We start from the raw sequence: 17,130 nt of genomic DNA, 5'->3' as shown, positions 1-17,130 counted from the left end.
AAACATTTGTTTTCTTGTTCTGATGGGCCAGCTCTGGTGTATGCCCAAACCAATTAGCCAACCCCAACAGCCATCAGGCTAGGCTATGTGCAGTTTCTCCTAAACAGTAGTAGATTTATACCTTGACCTTATTCCCTAACATTTCTCCCAGAAGTATGATTAAGTATTGCTGTGGCTAATGGTCTGACATTTATTCAGTTCCATGATAAAATCGAGCCCATGTTGGAGACTCTGGAGAACCTTTCCTCGCGCTTGCGTATGCCGCCACTGATCCCTGCTGAAGTCGACAAGATCAGAGAGTGCATCAGTGACAATAAGAGTGCCACCATGGAGCTAGAAAAACTTCAGCCTTCCTTTGAGGCTCTGAAGCGCCGTGGAGAAGAGCTCATTGGACGATCTCAGGGAGCTGACAAGGATCTGGCTGCAAAAGGTGCTTGATGAATTGAATTATTTTTAAAGAAAATTAATACAATAAATTCTAGGCTGCGGTTACCTCCAGTGTCCCACCAGATGTACTTTATTGAATGTGAAGGCAGTCCCCAAGTAATAAATATTCCAGAAAGTCATTTGGAAGTCATTTAGAATTCAGAACACATCTGCCCATTGAAACAAGGTTACAATTGGTAGTTAGATTCCCAGGCCAGAAAACAAATGCTCCTTTAACCCCTAATATGAATGAACTGCAGTATCAATCGTGTGTAGAACATACTACCTTTTATAACATTTTCTATGGGAAACATAGCAAGTGCAACACAGAACACTGGAAATAAAGTTCTCATCTCAGTCCTTTTGCAAGTTAGGGGTTTTGTATCTGAGCAGTACATTTATGTATGTATGTATGTATTTTAATTATTTTATTTTTTTAACCTTTATTGCCAAGATTATTACAGATGTACCTCTTTTTTCCCTCATTACCCCTCCCCACCCAGTTCCCACCCCGCCGCAGGCCTTTGCCACCCCATTGTCTGTGTCCATAGGGTAATGCATGTGTCTATACAAGATGTTTGCTTAACCTCTTCCCAACTCCCAAACCCCCTTCCCTCTGAGAATTGTCAGTCCACTCCATTTCCATGCCTCTGATTCTATTTTATTCACCAGTTTATTCTGTTCATTGGATTTCTTATTTGTTTATTTTGATTTTTAGATTCAATTGTTGATAGGTATGTATTTGTTGCTATTTTGTAGTTCATATTTTTTATCTTTTTCTTTTTCTCCTTCTTTCTCTTCTTAAAGAATGCCCTTCAGCATTTCATATAGTACTGGTTTGATGTTGATGAATTCCTTTAGCTTTTCCTTGTCTGTGAAGATCTTTATCTGACCTTCAATTCTAAATGATAGCTTTGCTAGGTAGAGTAATCTTAGTTGTTAGTCCTTGCTATTCATCACTTTGAATATTTCTTGCCACTCCCTTCTGGCCTGCTTAGTTTCTGTTGAGAAATCAGCTGACAATCATATGGGCATTCCCTTGTAAATAACTAGCTGCTTTTCTCTTGCTGCTTTTAAGATTCTCTCTTTGTTTTTAGCCCTTGGCATTTTAATTATGATGTGTCTTGGTGTGGTCCTCTTTGGGTTCCTCTTGTTTGTGGTTCTCCGTGCTTCCTGGACTTGTTAGTCTATTTCTTTTACCAGGAAGGGGAAATTTTCTATCATTATTTCTTCAAATAGGTTTTTAATATCTTGCTCTTTTTTTGTTCATACCATATGGTAATATTCATACCGTAATGTGAATGTTGGTACACTTGAAGTTGTCCCAGAAGCTCCTTATACTATTTTCATATTTTTGGATTCGTATTTCTTTTTGCTCTTCTGGTTGGGTGTTTTTTGCTTCTTCATATTTCATATCATTGATTTGATTCTCAGAATCCTCTACTCTACTGTTGAATCCCTATATATTATTTTTTATTTCAGTCAATGTATGCTCAATTTCTGACTGGTCCTTTTCCATATTTTTGGCATTTTCACTAAGATCCTTGAAAGTCTCCCTTAAGTCCCTTGGAGGTTTCTAGAAGATTCTTGAGTAACTTTATAACAGTGGTTTTCAACTCTGTATCCAGTAGTTTGCTTTTTCCATTTCTTTCATTTGTGACATGTTTCTTTGTCTCTGCATTTTGGCTGCTTCCCTGTGTTTGTTTCTATGTATTGGGTGGAGCTGCTATGTCTCCTTGAGTTGGTAGAGTGGCCTTGTGTAGTAGGTGTCCTCTAGGGCCCAGTGGCTCAGCCTCCCCAGTCACCTGAGCTGGGAACTCTATTGCACCCCTTTGTGGGCTGTGTACACAGTCTTGTAGTTGAGACTTGATTGCTGTTGGTATCACTGGGAGGAATTGACCTCCAGGCCAATTGGCTGTGAGGACCAGCTGCAACTACAGTGTGAGAGCTGCTGTGCAGGAGACACCCCTTCAGTGGGGCTTTGGTGCTCACTGAGTGTGTTGCTTATGGATGTGTAGAGTTGTGATCTGGTATGGTCTGACATTGACCACTGGGTATACTAGACTACCTCTTGGACATCCAGGGAGGTGCAGTGTCAGCCACAGGCCAGAGCCACCCAGCAGGAGCTACAGAGAGATCTACAAATTCCTCTTCTTTGTATCAGGTTTGGAAGTGCCCAGATGAGGCCCAGCTATGAAGCAAGGCAGGCTGGGTCTTGGGCCTTTTATTGATAGGTTTGGGGCTCCCTGACTCAGCAAGGACAGGCCATTCATATGCAAAAGCTCTGCTGCACACAGCTTGGGTGGGGTTGTAAATTGGATGGGGCAGAGTCTCAGGGAATCACCAAGGTGGAGCAAACAGAAATGGCTGCCAGTCAGCCCTCCAACTGCGGAGGTCTCAGAACTGGAACAATGACCCCCGCCAGCACCTCCATTTGGTAGAAAGCTACCCCCGAGTTCCTGTCCCAATGCCAGATAATCCAGTTCCTTCTCATAAGTGTGTTCCCCAGAGCTTCGCCCTGGTGCGGGAGCTTGTAAGTTCAGTTCGTGGTGCCGGCCTTTTAGGAGGAGCAGCTGGGTCTCCAGCAGCCTGTGTCACTGAGCCCCCATCCCCACTGGTTTTTACAGCCCATAGGTCTTACTGCCCATAGGGACTACTTTTCCCAGCTCTGGGACCCCTTGCTCCTCATGGGTGCCCTCCACAGAGATGATCTCCCTCCTGATTAAAAAAGGACGTGGGTGGTGTACCCGGCCGGCTGCATTGGGGCTGGGCGCTTGGCAGCCACCGAGCTCTGAGCCTGGGAAAGCCTCCCGGCGCTGGCCACGCGGGGAGTTGCTGAAGTAAAAGAACCCTGCAGCCTTCCCATGCTATCCGTTGACATGGAAAACAAGGAAAATGGCTCTGTTGGTGTAAAAAATTCCCTGGAGAATTGGAGACCACCCAGTCCTGCAGACTGGGCCATGGTGGATGTCGTCAATTACTTCTGGACAGAGGGATTTGAGGAGCAAGCTAGTGCTTTTCAGGAACAGGAAATTGATGGAAAATCCCTGCTGTTGATGACAAGAAATGATGTGCTGACAGGACTTTAGTTAAAGTTGGGGCCTGCTCTGAAAAATATATGAGTATCATGTAAAACCTCTGCAGTCAAAGCATTTAAAGAACAACTCTTCATAGTACAGTCTAATTGGGGTCTCAGACCTCAAAAATACATAATGACATAATTTCGTTTCATGTGATGAAACTTTGTAAACAGAATACATACATGCGTATATGTAAAGAATTTCAACCAAGTGAAACGTCATCCTATTGGATAGACTAGGTAGGCAATCCATCAGCTGACCTGAATTCAGCTAGGAGGAGCAAGGAGAACAGGTAGATGGGATGGTTTTCCTTGTGGAGTTTGTCAGAGTACAAAGAAATCAGTGTTTGACATGAGTGGATGCTCTTGCCCAGAAAAGATTTGAAGTCATAAGGACATTCTTCGTTTCTTCATAGATGGCTTTCCTAAAATGCTTTTAAAATTTTAATGGGATGAGCATGTTTTGGTTACAGACTTGGGGAGGGGGAGAAAGAGAAAGGGATTGCTGTCTCCCTTGAGCTCCTCTGCTCCTTAGAGCTTGTGTCACTGGGATGGAATTGCTGACACCCTTTTCCACAGAGGGTCCTCCACTTGACCTTACTAAGTTTTCACTGGGATGTGCTGCAACTTTTGAAATGAACATGCATCTTGGCCCCTTTAGAATCAGAACCATAGCTCTGAAAAGAAAAACTCTGTTGTGTATTGGGGCTATCCATCCATATTCAGCTGGCTTTCACAGGGGGTAATGGTATTTTCTGCATAGCATTGCTTTTAAATTGATTGTTTCCGAAGAAAGCATTATTTCACTTTATGGTTGTATTTATAATAATTTGTTTCTGATGAAATTTGCCAAGAATTACATATCAAAAAGCCTTGTTACTAGTAGAGAATATTTTTATGTACATTCCTTCATGATGGTGTAATATTTTTAAAATTGCTCTGATGCTTGTTTGATTCCTGGTTTGAGTACTTGTTTTTAAGAACTTGAAAAGGTAGAGTTGCTACATCTCTGTTCAAAAAGACATTTGTTCAATCTCTGTGTGTTGATGCCCTGTTGGATTGTGTTTTGTGGTTGCAATAAAGCATTGCTTCAGTTTTTTAAAAAAAAGCATGTAGGTGTCAGACCAGCCAGTTCTATGCCTTCGCACTTCCTACCAGTCTCAGTGTGCTTTCTTCTTCACTTCTCTAGTTGTAGGACTTGCATTCAGCTAGCTTTCCAGCGGTTCTGACTGATGGCTGTTCTGTATTTTAGTTGTAATTTTGATGTGGTTGTGGGAGGCGGGCGAGTACAGGTATTTACCTATACCACCATCTTGGTTCCTCCTCCTGAGCAATGCCTTTATATTAGATGGTAACTCATTCCCAGATTATGTCTGTGATTTCTTTATGTGGGAAACCAATGTAGGTGAAAATGTAAATGTAGACATAATAATAAAGCTAAGGTAGGTATATATAAATTCTTAGAGCTTCTTGAAAGATAATTTCAGTGAAAATGTGAGGATTAGATGGTATTTCTGATGAGGCTTGGAGAAGTCCTATTCTTATCTCTTTTTTACCCCCTCAGAAATCCAGGACAAATTGGATCAAATGGTATTCTTCTGGGAGGACATCAAAGCTCGGGCTGAAGAGCGAGAAATTAAGTTCCTTGATGTCCTAGAACTAGCGGAAAAGTTTTGGTATGACATGGCAGCTCTCCTTACCACCATCAAAGACACCCAGGACATCGTCCATGACTTGGAAAGCCCAGGCATTGACCCATCCATCATCAAGCAACAGGTTGAAGCTGCTGAGGTAAGAACAAAACAAAACTTCTCTTATGTGTTTGTTTTCTGAAAAAGGCACTTTTTCCAAGTATGTTGTGTTAACTGCTTAGCTAAGCTGAGTTGCCTTAAAAGTTGTTTAAGTTTAAGAGGATATTGTCCACTTGAAAAAAGTATCTGCTCATTATAGTACGTTTCCTTTTTTATTATAAATACAAGTTTATGACCTCCACCAACTGTGATGGGTTCCATCATACAAAACTAGTTTTCTTGTCAGTTTTAAACTTAACAATTCAAATTAATAGAATATGTTTAGAAAATTCGGTTTTGCTTTCATTTCTGAATTTAGTCCTTGCTATAGTGTACATCAAGCATGTCAAACTCGCGGCCGGCGGCGAGTTTAAACAAGGCATGCGGCCCGCTGGCCACAAGTTTGACATGCTTGGACATTATTTTGTTTTTCGAGTATAGTTCTTTAATGCAGAAAAAATAGAAGGTAGAAAAGCAAATAAATTCTGGATTCATCATCCAAAGATGATAATTATTACATTGACATACCTTTTTCTAGTCTTTTAGGGGAGCTTAGTTTTTATTTTTATTTTTTAAGTACTTTTTTTTTTTTTTTATTTCAGAGAGGAAAGAAGAGGGAGAGAAAAATAGAAACATTAATGATGAGAGAGAATCATTGATTGGTTGCCTCCTGCATGCCCCCCACTGGGAATGGAGCCTGCAACTTGGGCATGTGCTCTGACCAGGAATCAAACCGTGACTTCCTGGTTTATAGGTCGATGCTCAACCACTGAGCCACTCCGGCCGGGCTAGTTTTTTTTTAATTTTTATTAAATGCATTTCTCCCCTCATTTGTCCATTTAGTATAAGCTAAGCCTGTCTTAATATTATCTCTCCCATATCTTCTATTTCAGCTAGTCTCCCTCTCCCCACCCCTATCATTTTTAGGACCTGGCAGGGAACTAACTTTGTTCAAGATTATGTAGCCTATTATTCCTATTATTCTAATCTCTCTGCTCTTAAATTTGTGACTTGTGCTATAATGTTTTACCCTTGTTGACATACTTCTGTGTAATGTATTAGACTTTTGGCTATAGATTATATTCTCCTTGGGAGCAGGAAGGATTAACCTTTGGTAAATTATTTAAGCTCATTATACCTTTCTCAGACTGTTTCTTATATATTGTTCTATGTAGTTCATAGATATGTACATAAATATGAAAAATAACTAGAGTCTGAAACATCATTATGTACATAAGTGAAATAATAACAATACATAAAACGTCATTATGTATGTAAGTGAAATAATAACAATGTCGTTATGTATATAAGTGAAATAATAACAATGTGAATTTGACAGATTCTGTTCAACATCTGCTATTGATGGAACTATAGTTACATTTGCAAAGCTTGGGAAGTTCTGTTCTGCTTCTGTTTTGGCTTATGTTCTGTTCATTTACATGTAGACTATTAAGGAAGAGACAGATGGTCTGCATGAGGAATTGGAGTTTATTCGAATCCTTGGAGCAGATTTGATTTTTGCCTGTGGAGAAACTGAGAAGCCCGAAGTGAAGAAGAGCATTGACGAGGTGTGGAGAAATAGATAAGGAGTTTAGACAAAACATTTGTGGACTTAGACTGAACAGGAGTATTAATTGAAGAATCTGGTTGACTGTTTTCCTCTAGATGAATAATGCCTGGGAGAACTTAAACAAAACATGGAGAGAGCGGCTAGAAAAGCTCGAGGATGCCATGCAAGCCGCTGTGCAGTATCAGGACACTCTTCAGGTGAGGACCAAGAGGTGACCGCCACGGAAAACAGCTTCCGTGGTGTCATATTCAGAATCCAGCATAAGAGCGGATCATCTTTGTAGGACCCCAACATTATCTAACTAAGGCAACAAGCTCTTCCTGTATTTCTAGCCAGAGTTTCCCACTTCTTATGTGAAAAGTACTAACATCCAAATTTCTACTCTTCTCATCATGTGTTCACTATACTGACTCTTGTGGTGGCTATCCAGGGAAGCTGGCCTTACAGGGAGAGCCGCTGGCTAGAGATTCCACACCCAGCTTATCTTGAAGCACAACTTGGCACAGTAGCTTTAGCACATCCTGAGCTTGCTAGCCAGCCATGAGAAATAGTAACTTTTGTCCCTACTTAGTTTTGCCAGATCATGGTTTATTTTGGCCACTATCCCAATGTTTGCTTCATTCGTAAGTCCCCATATTATTTGAATAAAGACCATTATTCTTTCCCTCTGCACCTCCCTCCCCATCTAAAAACACAAACAGTACTTGGCACTTTGATTTATCTCTGCTTATTTAACAGAGATAATGCTAATTCTTTCCCGGTTCCTTGTGTTTTTGTTTTTGACTGCTTATTTGTGTGTTTATTTTAGGCTATGTTTGACTGGCTAGATAACACCGTGATTAAACTCTGCACCATGCCCCCTGTCGGCACTGACCTCAACACTGTTAAAGATCAGTTAAATGAAATGAAGGTTTGTATCTGGGAGTGGCTTTTGAAGAAGGATTGCTTCTTTTAGTTTTTAAAGACTTGATTTGATGTTAACATTAAATATGTCTTTGATAGGAGTTCAAGGTGGAAGTTTACCAACAGCAAATTGAGATGGAGAAGCTCAATCACCAGGGTGAACTGATGTTAAAGAAAGCTACTGATGAAACGGACAGAGACATTATACGAGAACCATTGACAGAACTCAAACACCTCTGGGAGAACCTGGGTGAAAAGATTGCCCACAGGCAGGTAAGGCAACTGGTGGAGTACATAAATGAACCACTATCTACTGCTTTCAATTTCCTAACAATTGTTTCCTTTGTATCGTTTTCTGAGTAGCATAAGCTAGAAGGGGCTCTCTTGGCTCTTGGCCAATTCCAACATGCCTTAGAAGAACTAATGAGTTGGCTGATTCACACTGAGGAGTTGTTAGATGCTCAGAGGCCAATAAGTGGAGATCCAAAAGTCATTGAAGTTGAGCTAGCGAAGCACCATGTAAGTGTTTTATTTTTAAAAAATTTTTTTCATTTCTTTATTGATTAAGGTGTTACATATGTGTCCTTATTCCCCCATTACCCCCCCACCTCCCCAACTCATGCCCTCACCCTCCTGCTGTGTCCATTGGTTAGGCTTATATGCATGCATACAAGTCCTTTGGTTGATCATCTCTAAGCCTTTTGGTTTCAGACTAAATATTGCCACCAGAAGCCTTTCGATGTTGTGTACCTTAGAGAACCAGGTTTGATGTTATCTGTAGAGATAAATTGTTGTTCAACATTTTTTAGGTTCTAAAAAATGATGTTTTGGCCCATCAAGCCACAGTGGAAACAGTCAACAAAGCTGGCAATGAACTTCTTGAATCTAGTGCTGGAGATGATGCCAGCAGCTTAAGGAGCCGTTTGGAAACTATGAACCAATGCTGGGAGTCAGTGTTACAGAAAACAGAGGAGAGGGAGCAGCAGCTTCAGTCGACACTGCAGCAGGTCCGTGCCTCGTCCAAGTTAGGCAGGTGGACTGTGCAGAGCTGTGCACGTAACATTCAGAAGAAAGTCTAAGTCACTGAAAGGAAAGCAGTTTGGGTAGAGCCCCCTGTGTCTTGAGAGGAAGATCATTTCTCTGCTGGAACTTGTCTGGAAAGAACATCTTTTGACTTAATGGGGTTTTTTGGATTAGTTTGTAGCTAATCTCTTTATTTACAATTCAAAGTTAGTAGATTTTACTATAACAGACCTGTTCACGGATTCAGTTATGTCTTAGATTAAGTCATGACCCTCCATATTCATACTCAGCAGTACCTTAGTCCAGAGATCACAGAACAACCAGTGGTCCGTGGACCACCAGTTGGCGACCACTGCCTTAGTCAATTCATTGGTTATATCAGACATTTATTATACAGGGTTGGGCAAAAGTAGTTTTGTAGTTCAAATAGAATAATTTATTAAGAAATAATACAAGAATAAACTTTTGTGTGCTCACAACTGTAAACCAACTTTTGCCTAAAAGGAGGTCTGGGGAATTCTGCTAGATTCTAAAAATAATAAATATATTGGCCCCATGCCAATCCAATAGCAGAACAGCTCTGCCTGAGAACAGTCCAATATTCCTCCCTCAAAATAGATTCCTCATGCCCTGGCCAGGTAGCTCAGTTGGTTAGAGTGTCGTCCCAATACCCCAAAGTTTCGGGTTCGATCCCTGGTCGGGGCACATACAAAATCAACCAATGAGTACATGAATGGGTGGGTCTTTCTTTCTCTAAGATCAATAAATAAAGTAAAAAATAGATTCCTCATATCATTATTTAGAATGTTTACTTTTGAAGCTAGGATTGACTACTGACCTTCCTAATGTCTTTTCACAAAAGGCCCAGGGTTTCCACAGTGAAATTGAAGATTTCCTTTTGGAACTGACTAGAATGGAGACCCAACTTTCTGCATCTAAACCCACAGGTGGACTTCCTGAAACTGCTAGAGAACAGCTTGACACACACATGGTAATAGAGATTTCCTGAAATTGAGCATAAGCATCCCATAGTCAGTAGCTCCTGATGTGTATCTGGGAATCTACAAAGTAATGCCTTTTTACTGATATTATAATACAACCTTGAGGACTCCTGCCTACATACGGGCTTTTAATACCCTACCACATGCAGCAGTGGTGATGGGAGAAATTGGCTGGAGATACATTGGTCAACTGGTTAATTCTGAATGGGTCAATTTGGTGGGCACAAGAATATTGACTTGAAGGTGAGAGCATGAAGAAGACAGATAGATACATAGCACAAATATGGTTGTATTTAAGAAAAATACTACTTCAGTGGTATTTAGGGAAACCCAACAGATACTAACAGTTTTTCAAGAAAGTAGCTGAGAACAAAAGGCATAATGTTTAGGCAAATTATTCAGAAAAAGGAAGTTAATGATTGGGGTTTATATTTAAGGATCTCTGATCCTTAAAATAATTTCATTTATTTGGTGACAAAATTATTTTAATACTAAGCAAGAATGGTAGATTTCATTCCCTAGTTGTTCCAACAGTTTAAATCCAAAAGAAAGGGTTTTAATCAAGGTGAGACCTTCCTGGACCTTTCCAAACTGTGCTTGTAAATGTGTGTGTGTGTGTGTATTCCAGGAAATTGACAGTATTGATATCTTTCCTGCCTTTTCTTGTAGGAGCTCTATTCCCAGCTCAAAGCCAAGGAAGAGACTTATAATCAACTACTTGACAAGGGCAGGCTCATGCTTCTAAGCCGTGATGATTCTGGGTCTGGCTCAAAGACAGAACAGAGCGTAGCTCTCCTGGAACAGAAGTGGCATGTGGTCAGCAGTAAGATGGAAGAAAGAAAGGTATCACCACAAAAGACAGTGTGTGATTATGGTATTTGAGTAGTGTGCGTGGTGATGGCATGTAATTACCATCTCGTTTCTGGGAAGATTTTTTAAAGACCAGTATATTGAACCAGAATTTGTAGAACTGATGTCCTCAGAATTGCCTTCATGCTAATCATCCCTCTTTTCTGTCATTAGATTTCTATTTTCCATCCGAGTCAAGTTGCATTGATGGTACTAATTTCTGCCAATATTTGATTTTATTCTTCATTCTTTTTCTGCATCTACCAGTTAAGACATTACTGCCTATTACTACTCAGTGGGACCCTATATCCATTGTTAATCAGATTTGTTGTGTTCCTACTTAAAAACAAAGTTATGTAGGAGTTGGTGACTTGGGATTGGGAGGGTGGGAGCAGAGCATGCAGAGAGTATGACAAATAATGGCACACAAGGAATTTGGATTCTAGTGTAAGTACGGCATGCAGAGAATTGTACTAAAAATCAAGAGAGAAGTAAATTATATGGCCCCTTCCCACTCTTCCCCCAAAATCAAATTCTCTTAAAAAAAAAAGTGATTAGGGATCAAAGCCCCAAAACACTGTTTTTTATGAGTACAGAGTCTCAGAGTATCTCTGCAGAGTATTTCTGTGCTGGGCAGATCAAATAAAATGTGTGTGCAAATCTCTTGGCCACATGCATTCAACAGATAGTTATTAAGCATGTATGTGCCAGGCACTGTGCTAGGTATATAGCAGAAACTATAAAGGCATGGATCCTATCCAATTTAACGGGAAGAAGAACACAAATATTTATACATAACTGAGCATTTGAAAAGCTGAACATTGATTTTTCTAGAATTCTTCTAATGTGGGGTCTGGTAATTGTGTTATATAAAGAATGGCCCGAGGACCTGAGTGTATGGATGCATTCTAATTCTTGGACAGTCTGTTGCCTATAATTCCTGCAGAATGCAGAACTAATACCAATTAAAGTAACTATGGCAGATTCTGGCTCAAAATCAAGAAGTTTCTAGAGGATTTTCCCAACAATGGAACAGGCTGCCTCAAGGAATAAATATTTAACCCATCATCAGTGGAATTGGTAAAGCACAGGCTAGATGTCAAGGATAGTTGTTGGCTGATTTGGCAAGAGTATAAAACAAGTATAAGAGCCCTAGCCGGTTTGGCTCAGTGGATAGAGCATTGGCCTGTGGACTGAAAGGTCCCAGGTTTGATTCTGGTCAAGGGCACATGCCTGGGTTGTGGATTCGATCCCCAGTGGGGGCCATGCGGGAGGCAGCCGATAGATGATTCTCTCTCATCATTGATGTTTCTATCTCTCCCTCTCCATTCCTCTCTAAAATAAATAAAATATATTTTTTAAAAAACTAGTGGAAGATTTCCTGCCGTCTAGGAACTTGGTACCATATTAAATTCTAAGCATTTCTGTGATAGATATGAATTTGCTTTATTTAGATTAGGCCTATACGTTTTTATAGCATTCATTATAGTGGTTTTTTAGGTTATAAAAGTAACCTGAAAACACAATGAAGAAAATAAAAGTTGCATATAACCCAATTAAGAGGAATTAACATTTGTAGTATACATCTTGGATTTTCTTCTGTGAATATTTTGGATGTCTTCATTTTTAACAACCTGTCATTAGTCTGCTTTGCCTGCCTGGTATGGGCCAGGGGCAGAGGCCCTCACCCAGGTGTTGGGAGTAGCAGAGGCCCTCACCCAGGTGTTGGGAGTAGAGGTCTCTGTGGATGGAGCTTGGAGACTCTGTGCAGTTGGGGTGTGCACTTAGACAGTTGCACATGTCCTGACTGAACCATTGTTTTTGTCACCTGATTTAGATAAAAACATCTAAAAATTTATGTCTAGGGTTGTCAGGTTTTTGCTTAGAATATTAGGGCTTTTATTATCTTTTCTGCTTATAGCATAAGAATTACGTTTCAGACTCAGGCATTTTTAGGTGCCGTATTTCCTGAAAACATTTGAACAGGCACTGCAGTGAGTATTTACTATAGTAAAGTGCTTCTCATTGGTTGTTTTCATGCCACAAAAAGTGCATGCAAGGAAAATGAGACTCTGGCCAAAGCGGGTTGCAGACCTGCAGCTGTCACCACGGAGCTGTTTGCTTGCATTGTGACTGGTTTTACTCCTGTTCCTTCTTGCCCCTGGGAGTGGGGAGTCGCAGAGGAGAGCTCAGCTGCGAACTGTGTCCTTTCTCATAAGCAGTTGTTTTCAGACACTAACATTAGAATGTCCCCTTCTTTGCAAACAAGGCATGTTTGGAAGTTGGTTAAATGAGGCTTCCTTTTTAGAGGTCATTTCATTTGGTGTACAATTCACGCCTTTGTCCTTGAAGCTATAATTCCTGAATTTGGCACTTTTTGTGTGTGTTTTCATTGAAATTCAGTCAAAGCTAGAAGAGGCCCTCAACCTGGCAACAGAATTCCAGAATTCCCTGCAAGAATTTATCAACTGGCTCACGCTCGCAGAGCAGAATTTAAACATCGCTTCTCCTCCCAGCCTGATTCTAAACACAGTCCTTTCCCAGATAGAGGAGCATAAGGTAACTATGACACTAGGATGTTGCCTTCCTTTGAAAGGACTGGTTGTCTTATCTTCCGTTTAAACACAGCAATATTTTCCCACCAGGTTTTTGCTAATGAAGTAAATGCTCATCGAGACCAGATCATTGAACTAGATCAAACCGGGAATCAGTTAAAGTTCCTTAGCCAAAAGCAGGATGTTGTTCTGATCAAGAATTTGTTGGTTAGCGTCCAGTCTCGATGGGAGAAGATTGTCCAGCGATCTATTGAAAGAGGGCGATCACTAGATGATGCCAGGAAGCGGGCAAAACAAGTAAGTTACAAAAGAAAGGTTCTGATTACTGAGCAACCTCTGGCTGCAAGTCTTGAGTCTCTGGATGAATTCACATAAAAGTGTTGTATAGTTCTTTACTGTTGTAACTTATTTCTTATAAAATTGTAGTTCCACGAAGCTTGGAAAAAACTCATCGACTGGCTGGAAGATGCAGAGAGTCACCTGGACTCGGAGCTGGAGATATCCAATGACCCAGACAAAATTAAACTGCAGCTCTCTAAGCATAAGGTAAAGCAGTTTGTGGCTCTTAGGGCCTGAGCTCGGTATTTACTAGAAATTTTATCTGGGTAAAAACGTCAAGATGATGAAGCCTACATTCCATTTCATGTCTAGACAGTGTCTAAATGTGACTATTGCTCATTTAAATAACAGTTCAAACAAAGTGATTGGGCGGGTAAACCTTAAAATTAAAACTCTAGGCTTCTAGAAATTCTAGGCTTTTAGAAATATGTGCTGCTGTGACATAAGCAAAGACTTATAAATACTTAAGGGTAAGCTCTTATTAGTTCAAGAAGTAGTCACAGTCAAATTGTATCTAATTACCAACCTAGAAACACTCAGAAATTTTTCTTTGTTCAAGATGATATCTCACACCATGTTTTTTTTCTTTTCATTTTGAAAACAGGAGTTTCAGAAAACTCTTGGTGGCAAGCAGCCTGTGTATGACACCACAATTAGAACTGGCAGAGCCCTGAAAGAAAAGACTTTGCTCTCTGATGATACTCAGAAACTTGACAACTTACTGGGAGAAGTCAGAGACAAATGGGATACTGTGTGTGGCAAATCTGTAGAGAGGTGAGCATGCATGTCCCAAAACTACCTGAGAGACTGTTACTGGACTCCATTAAGTGGTAATAAAGCATATGCATCAGTAACAGGTTTTATAGCATCTCAGTATCTCCAGTTCAGTGAGGTATGAAAAATTTGAATAAAATGTATTGAAATTCTCTTATTTTACACTTGAACATTATTGTATTAGAAAGAGAGAAGCTCACAGTAATAGGTCAGTAACTCAGTATTTGTAAATCACCAACTTGTAATACCACTAGCTGTCTCGCTGAGGGCTCTCACCATGCGCTGGACCCTGTGCAAAACCTCTGCGTGTGTGTTACCTCACTTAACCAGCATGACATCTGATCTGTACTGAGCAACTTCTCCTGAGTATGTGCATAACAGTGCCTACTAATCATGTAATCCTCAACAACCACTGAGGTGTGGGTACCATTATTCCCTGGTTACAGATGAGGAAACTATCATTAAGAGGTTTCTTAACTCCCCTAAGATCACTCAGCTACTAAGCAGCAGAGCTGGGATTTGAAACTATTTGGTTTGGTTCTAAAAGTTGTACTTTATCTATTTGTACCCACTATGCCATATTCAGCATTACTATATCGCTATCTAATTTATACTCGCAAATTTTTGGTGAGGCGACTAAGGTTCAGAGAGGTGAAGAGACAGCCCAGGGACTCACAACTGGTATAGAGCTAGGAGTTGAACTCTGACTCCAGGCCATTACCAAAACCATCATCCTGTACTGGAGTGGTGTAAAGTAATGAACACAGGCAGACCTTGGTCATTAGGGTGTGTCCGTGTGTATAACTGCTGGACTGAGGTGCCAGAAGGGCACCTTTGCCTGTCTCCTACCTACACTGTGATTAACTCATTCTAGAGAGTGGTTTGATTTAAAATGTCTAGGCATCTCTCTCAGTCACTTTTTACTGTGTTTCTAACCATTTCAACCTGGAGGTCCCTCTCTATGTAGAGGTCAAGCAGTATTTCCTTTCAGCAGTCAGAATTGTGGGTCATTCATCAATAATACCTAAAAACAGCAAGGTTTATGTGCTTTTCTCAGGCAGCACAAGTTGGAAGAGGCCCTGCTGTTTTCGGGCCAGTTCATGGATGCTTTGCAGGCCTTGGTCGACTGGTTGTACAAGGTGGAGCCACAGCTCGCCGAGGACCAGCCTGTGCACGGGGACCTCGACCTCGTCATGAACCTCATGGATGCCCATAAGGTGAGGGGTGAGATCTGGGCGGCATGGAGGGCAGAGCCGTTGGGGCCTCCACCTCTGTGCCTTCTCCTCACGCTAAGGGAGAAAGGAAGTCTGAAAGAGCTGGATCTCTGCTTGTGAGGGAGGCGGCTCCTTGCTCTGCAAGTTTAAACAAACTGCTGCTGGGATTCTACATCAGTCACAAAGAATTTACCAAAATTGGTTAGATTTAGATTTGGCAATGTGTGAACTTCACTTTGAGGTTTCCCCACCCACTTCCTATTTGTATCTCTCAGATGACTCACAAAATAAATTTAAAGTCAGGAGCCCCTCAAGACAAATATTACACTGAATGCTAAAACGAAACTACTTTTTTACTACTTCTGAACCTTACAAGCTCAGCACCATGGGCAGCAATACTACACTTGTCATGTTGAGCATTTAATTTACCCTGAATATGTCATACTCATGGCATATGTGTTCTTATTTGACTCCTACAATTCTGGAAATGCTTTAACATTATTCCCATTTTATGGATTAGGAAACTGAGACTCCAGCTAAGCAACTTATCCAAAGTCACACTGCTCATATTTTAGAGCCACCTTTTCTAGTTAATTTTTCTTATGCCTCATCCTGCCTCCCTCTGTGCATAAAAGACACATGACTGCAACTTACCAAGGAAATTGAACTAAATGATTACTTCCTGTATGGTTTTGCTTCTTGGATTCAAAATATTTCTCTTACTAATTCTCCTGAAGGTTTTCCAGAAGGAACTGGGAAAGCGAACGGGAACTGTTCAGGTACTGAAGCGGTCCGGCCGAGAGCTGATTGAAAATAGTCGAGATGACACCACATGGGTAAAAGGGCAGCTCCAGGAACTGAGCACCCGCTGGGACACTGTGTGTAAGCTCTCCGTCTCCAAACAAAGCCGACTTGAGCAGGCCTTAACACAGGTCAGAGACGTTCGTTGGGGAAAACCCCAGGGATTTCAGTTTGAACAGATTTATTCTGGTTTCTTTATAAGGGTCGGTTCCAGCCCATCTCAAAATGAACACAATGTCAAACATTGGTATTCTGAATGTTCTATAAGACTTTAGTGTTGATTTGTATTAGAGAAATAATGAATTCAGTTCGTTTTCAAAGATCTACGAATGAAAGATAACCTTTGTGGGACTTTGGTAGGGCCATCAAATTCCTGTGATGCACTGAGGAGTTTAGTCCTAGACCCTTTCCTTGGCATACCCCAATGGTCAGGACCTTGGCTGCAGAGAGAGGTTCCATCTTTTGTGCTTATTTCAGGCAGAAGAGTTTCGGGACACAGTCCACATGCTGTTGGAGTGGCTTTCTGAAGCAGAGCAAACACTTCGCTTTCGGGGAGCACTTCCTGATGACACAGAGGCCCTGCAGTCTCTCATTGACACCCATAAGGTAATCCAGCCACAGGGCACAGTGACCCGTGCCACCCACCACGGTGAGGACTGCCCCCACCCCACCAAAGGAAGGCAGCTTTTGCTTGTAAACTGCAGACCTCTTGTACAAAGGAACAGCCAGAGTGAGGCCCGCTTGCTGTTTAGCAGGAATGACAGGGAAATGACTGGCAATTTTTGTGACACCTTAAAGATTGTTCA

At 41.1% G+C, this 17,130-nt stretch overlaps 1 protein-coding gene and 1 pseudogene across 11 annotated transcripts in view; both read left to right on the top strand.

Annotated features, from left to right (window-relative positions):
• The window catches only part of MACF1 (microtubule actin crosslinking factor 1), a 331,345-nt gene that overhangs the window by 290,893 nt on the left and 23,322 nt on the right, over nucleotides 1-17,130 (top strand). For all 10 annotated transcript variants that reach the window (XM_079776973.1, XM_079776975.1, XM_079776977.1 and 7 more), the window contains 17 exons: nucleotides 199-430; nucleotides 5,070-5,296; nucleotides 6,741-6,863; nucleotides 6,961-7,062; nucleotides 7,674-7,775; nucleotides 7,868-8,041; nucleotides 8,132-8,287; nucleotides 8,578-8,775; nucleotides 9,654-9,782; nucleotides 10,462-10,635; nucleotides 13,045-13,200; nucleotides 13,287-13,493; nucleotides 13,623-13,742; nucleotides 14,140-14,309; nucleotides 15,367-15,526; nucleotides 16,261-16,455; nucleotides 16,802-16,930. In XM_079776973.1, coding sequence (XP_079633099.1) covers nucleotides 199-430; nucleotides 5,070-5,296; nucleotides 6,741-6,863; nucleotides 6,961-7,062; nucleotides 7,674-7,775; nucleotides 7,868-8,041; nucleotides 8,132-8,287; nucleotides 8,578-8,775; nucleotides 9,654-9,782; nucleotides 10,462-10,635; nucleotides 13,045-13,200; nucleotides 13,287-13,493; nucleotides 13,623-13,742; nucleotides 14,140-14,309; nucleotides 15,367-15,526; nucleotides 16,261-16,455; nucleotides 16,802-16,930 — 2,754 coding nt within the window. The remainder of the gene's footprint in view (nucleotides 1-198; nucleotides 431-5,069; nucleotides 5,297-6,740; nucleotides 6,864-6,960; nucleotides 7,063-7,673; nucleotides 7,776-7,867; nucleotides 8,042-8,131; nucleotides 8,288-8,577; nucleotides 8,776-9,653; nucleotides 9,783-10,461; nucleotides 10,636-13,044; nucleotides 13,201-13,286; nucleotides 13,494-13,622; nucleotides 13,743-14,139; nucleotides 14,310-15,366; nucleotides 15,527-16,260; nucleotides 16,456-16,801; nucleotides 16,931-17,130) is intronic.
• On the top strand, nucleotides 443-4,488 carry LOC307103073 (sterile alpha motif domain-containing protein 13-like; annotated as a pseudogene). Its single transcript has one exon. The product of its transcript is annotated as a sterile alpha motif domain-containing protein 13-like (transcript).

Source organism: Cnephaeus nilssonii, assembly GCF_951640355.1.
Source record: "Cnephaeus nilssonii genome assembly, chromosome: 7".
In the NCBI taxonomy this organism is placed as follows: domain Eukaryota; kingdom Metazoa; phylum Chordata; class Mammalia; order Chiroptera; family Vespertilionidae; genus Cnephaeus; species Cnephaeus nilssonii.
This window is presented reverse-complemented; position numbering and strand designations above follow the sequence as displayed.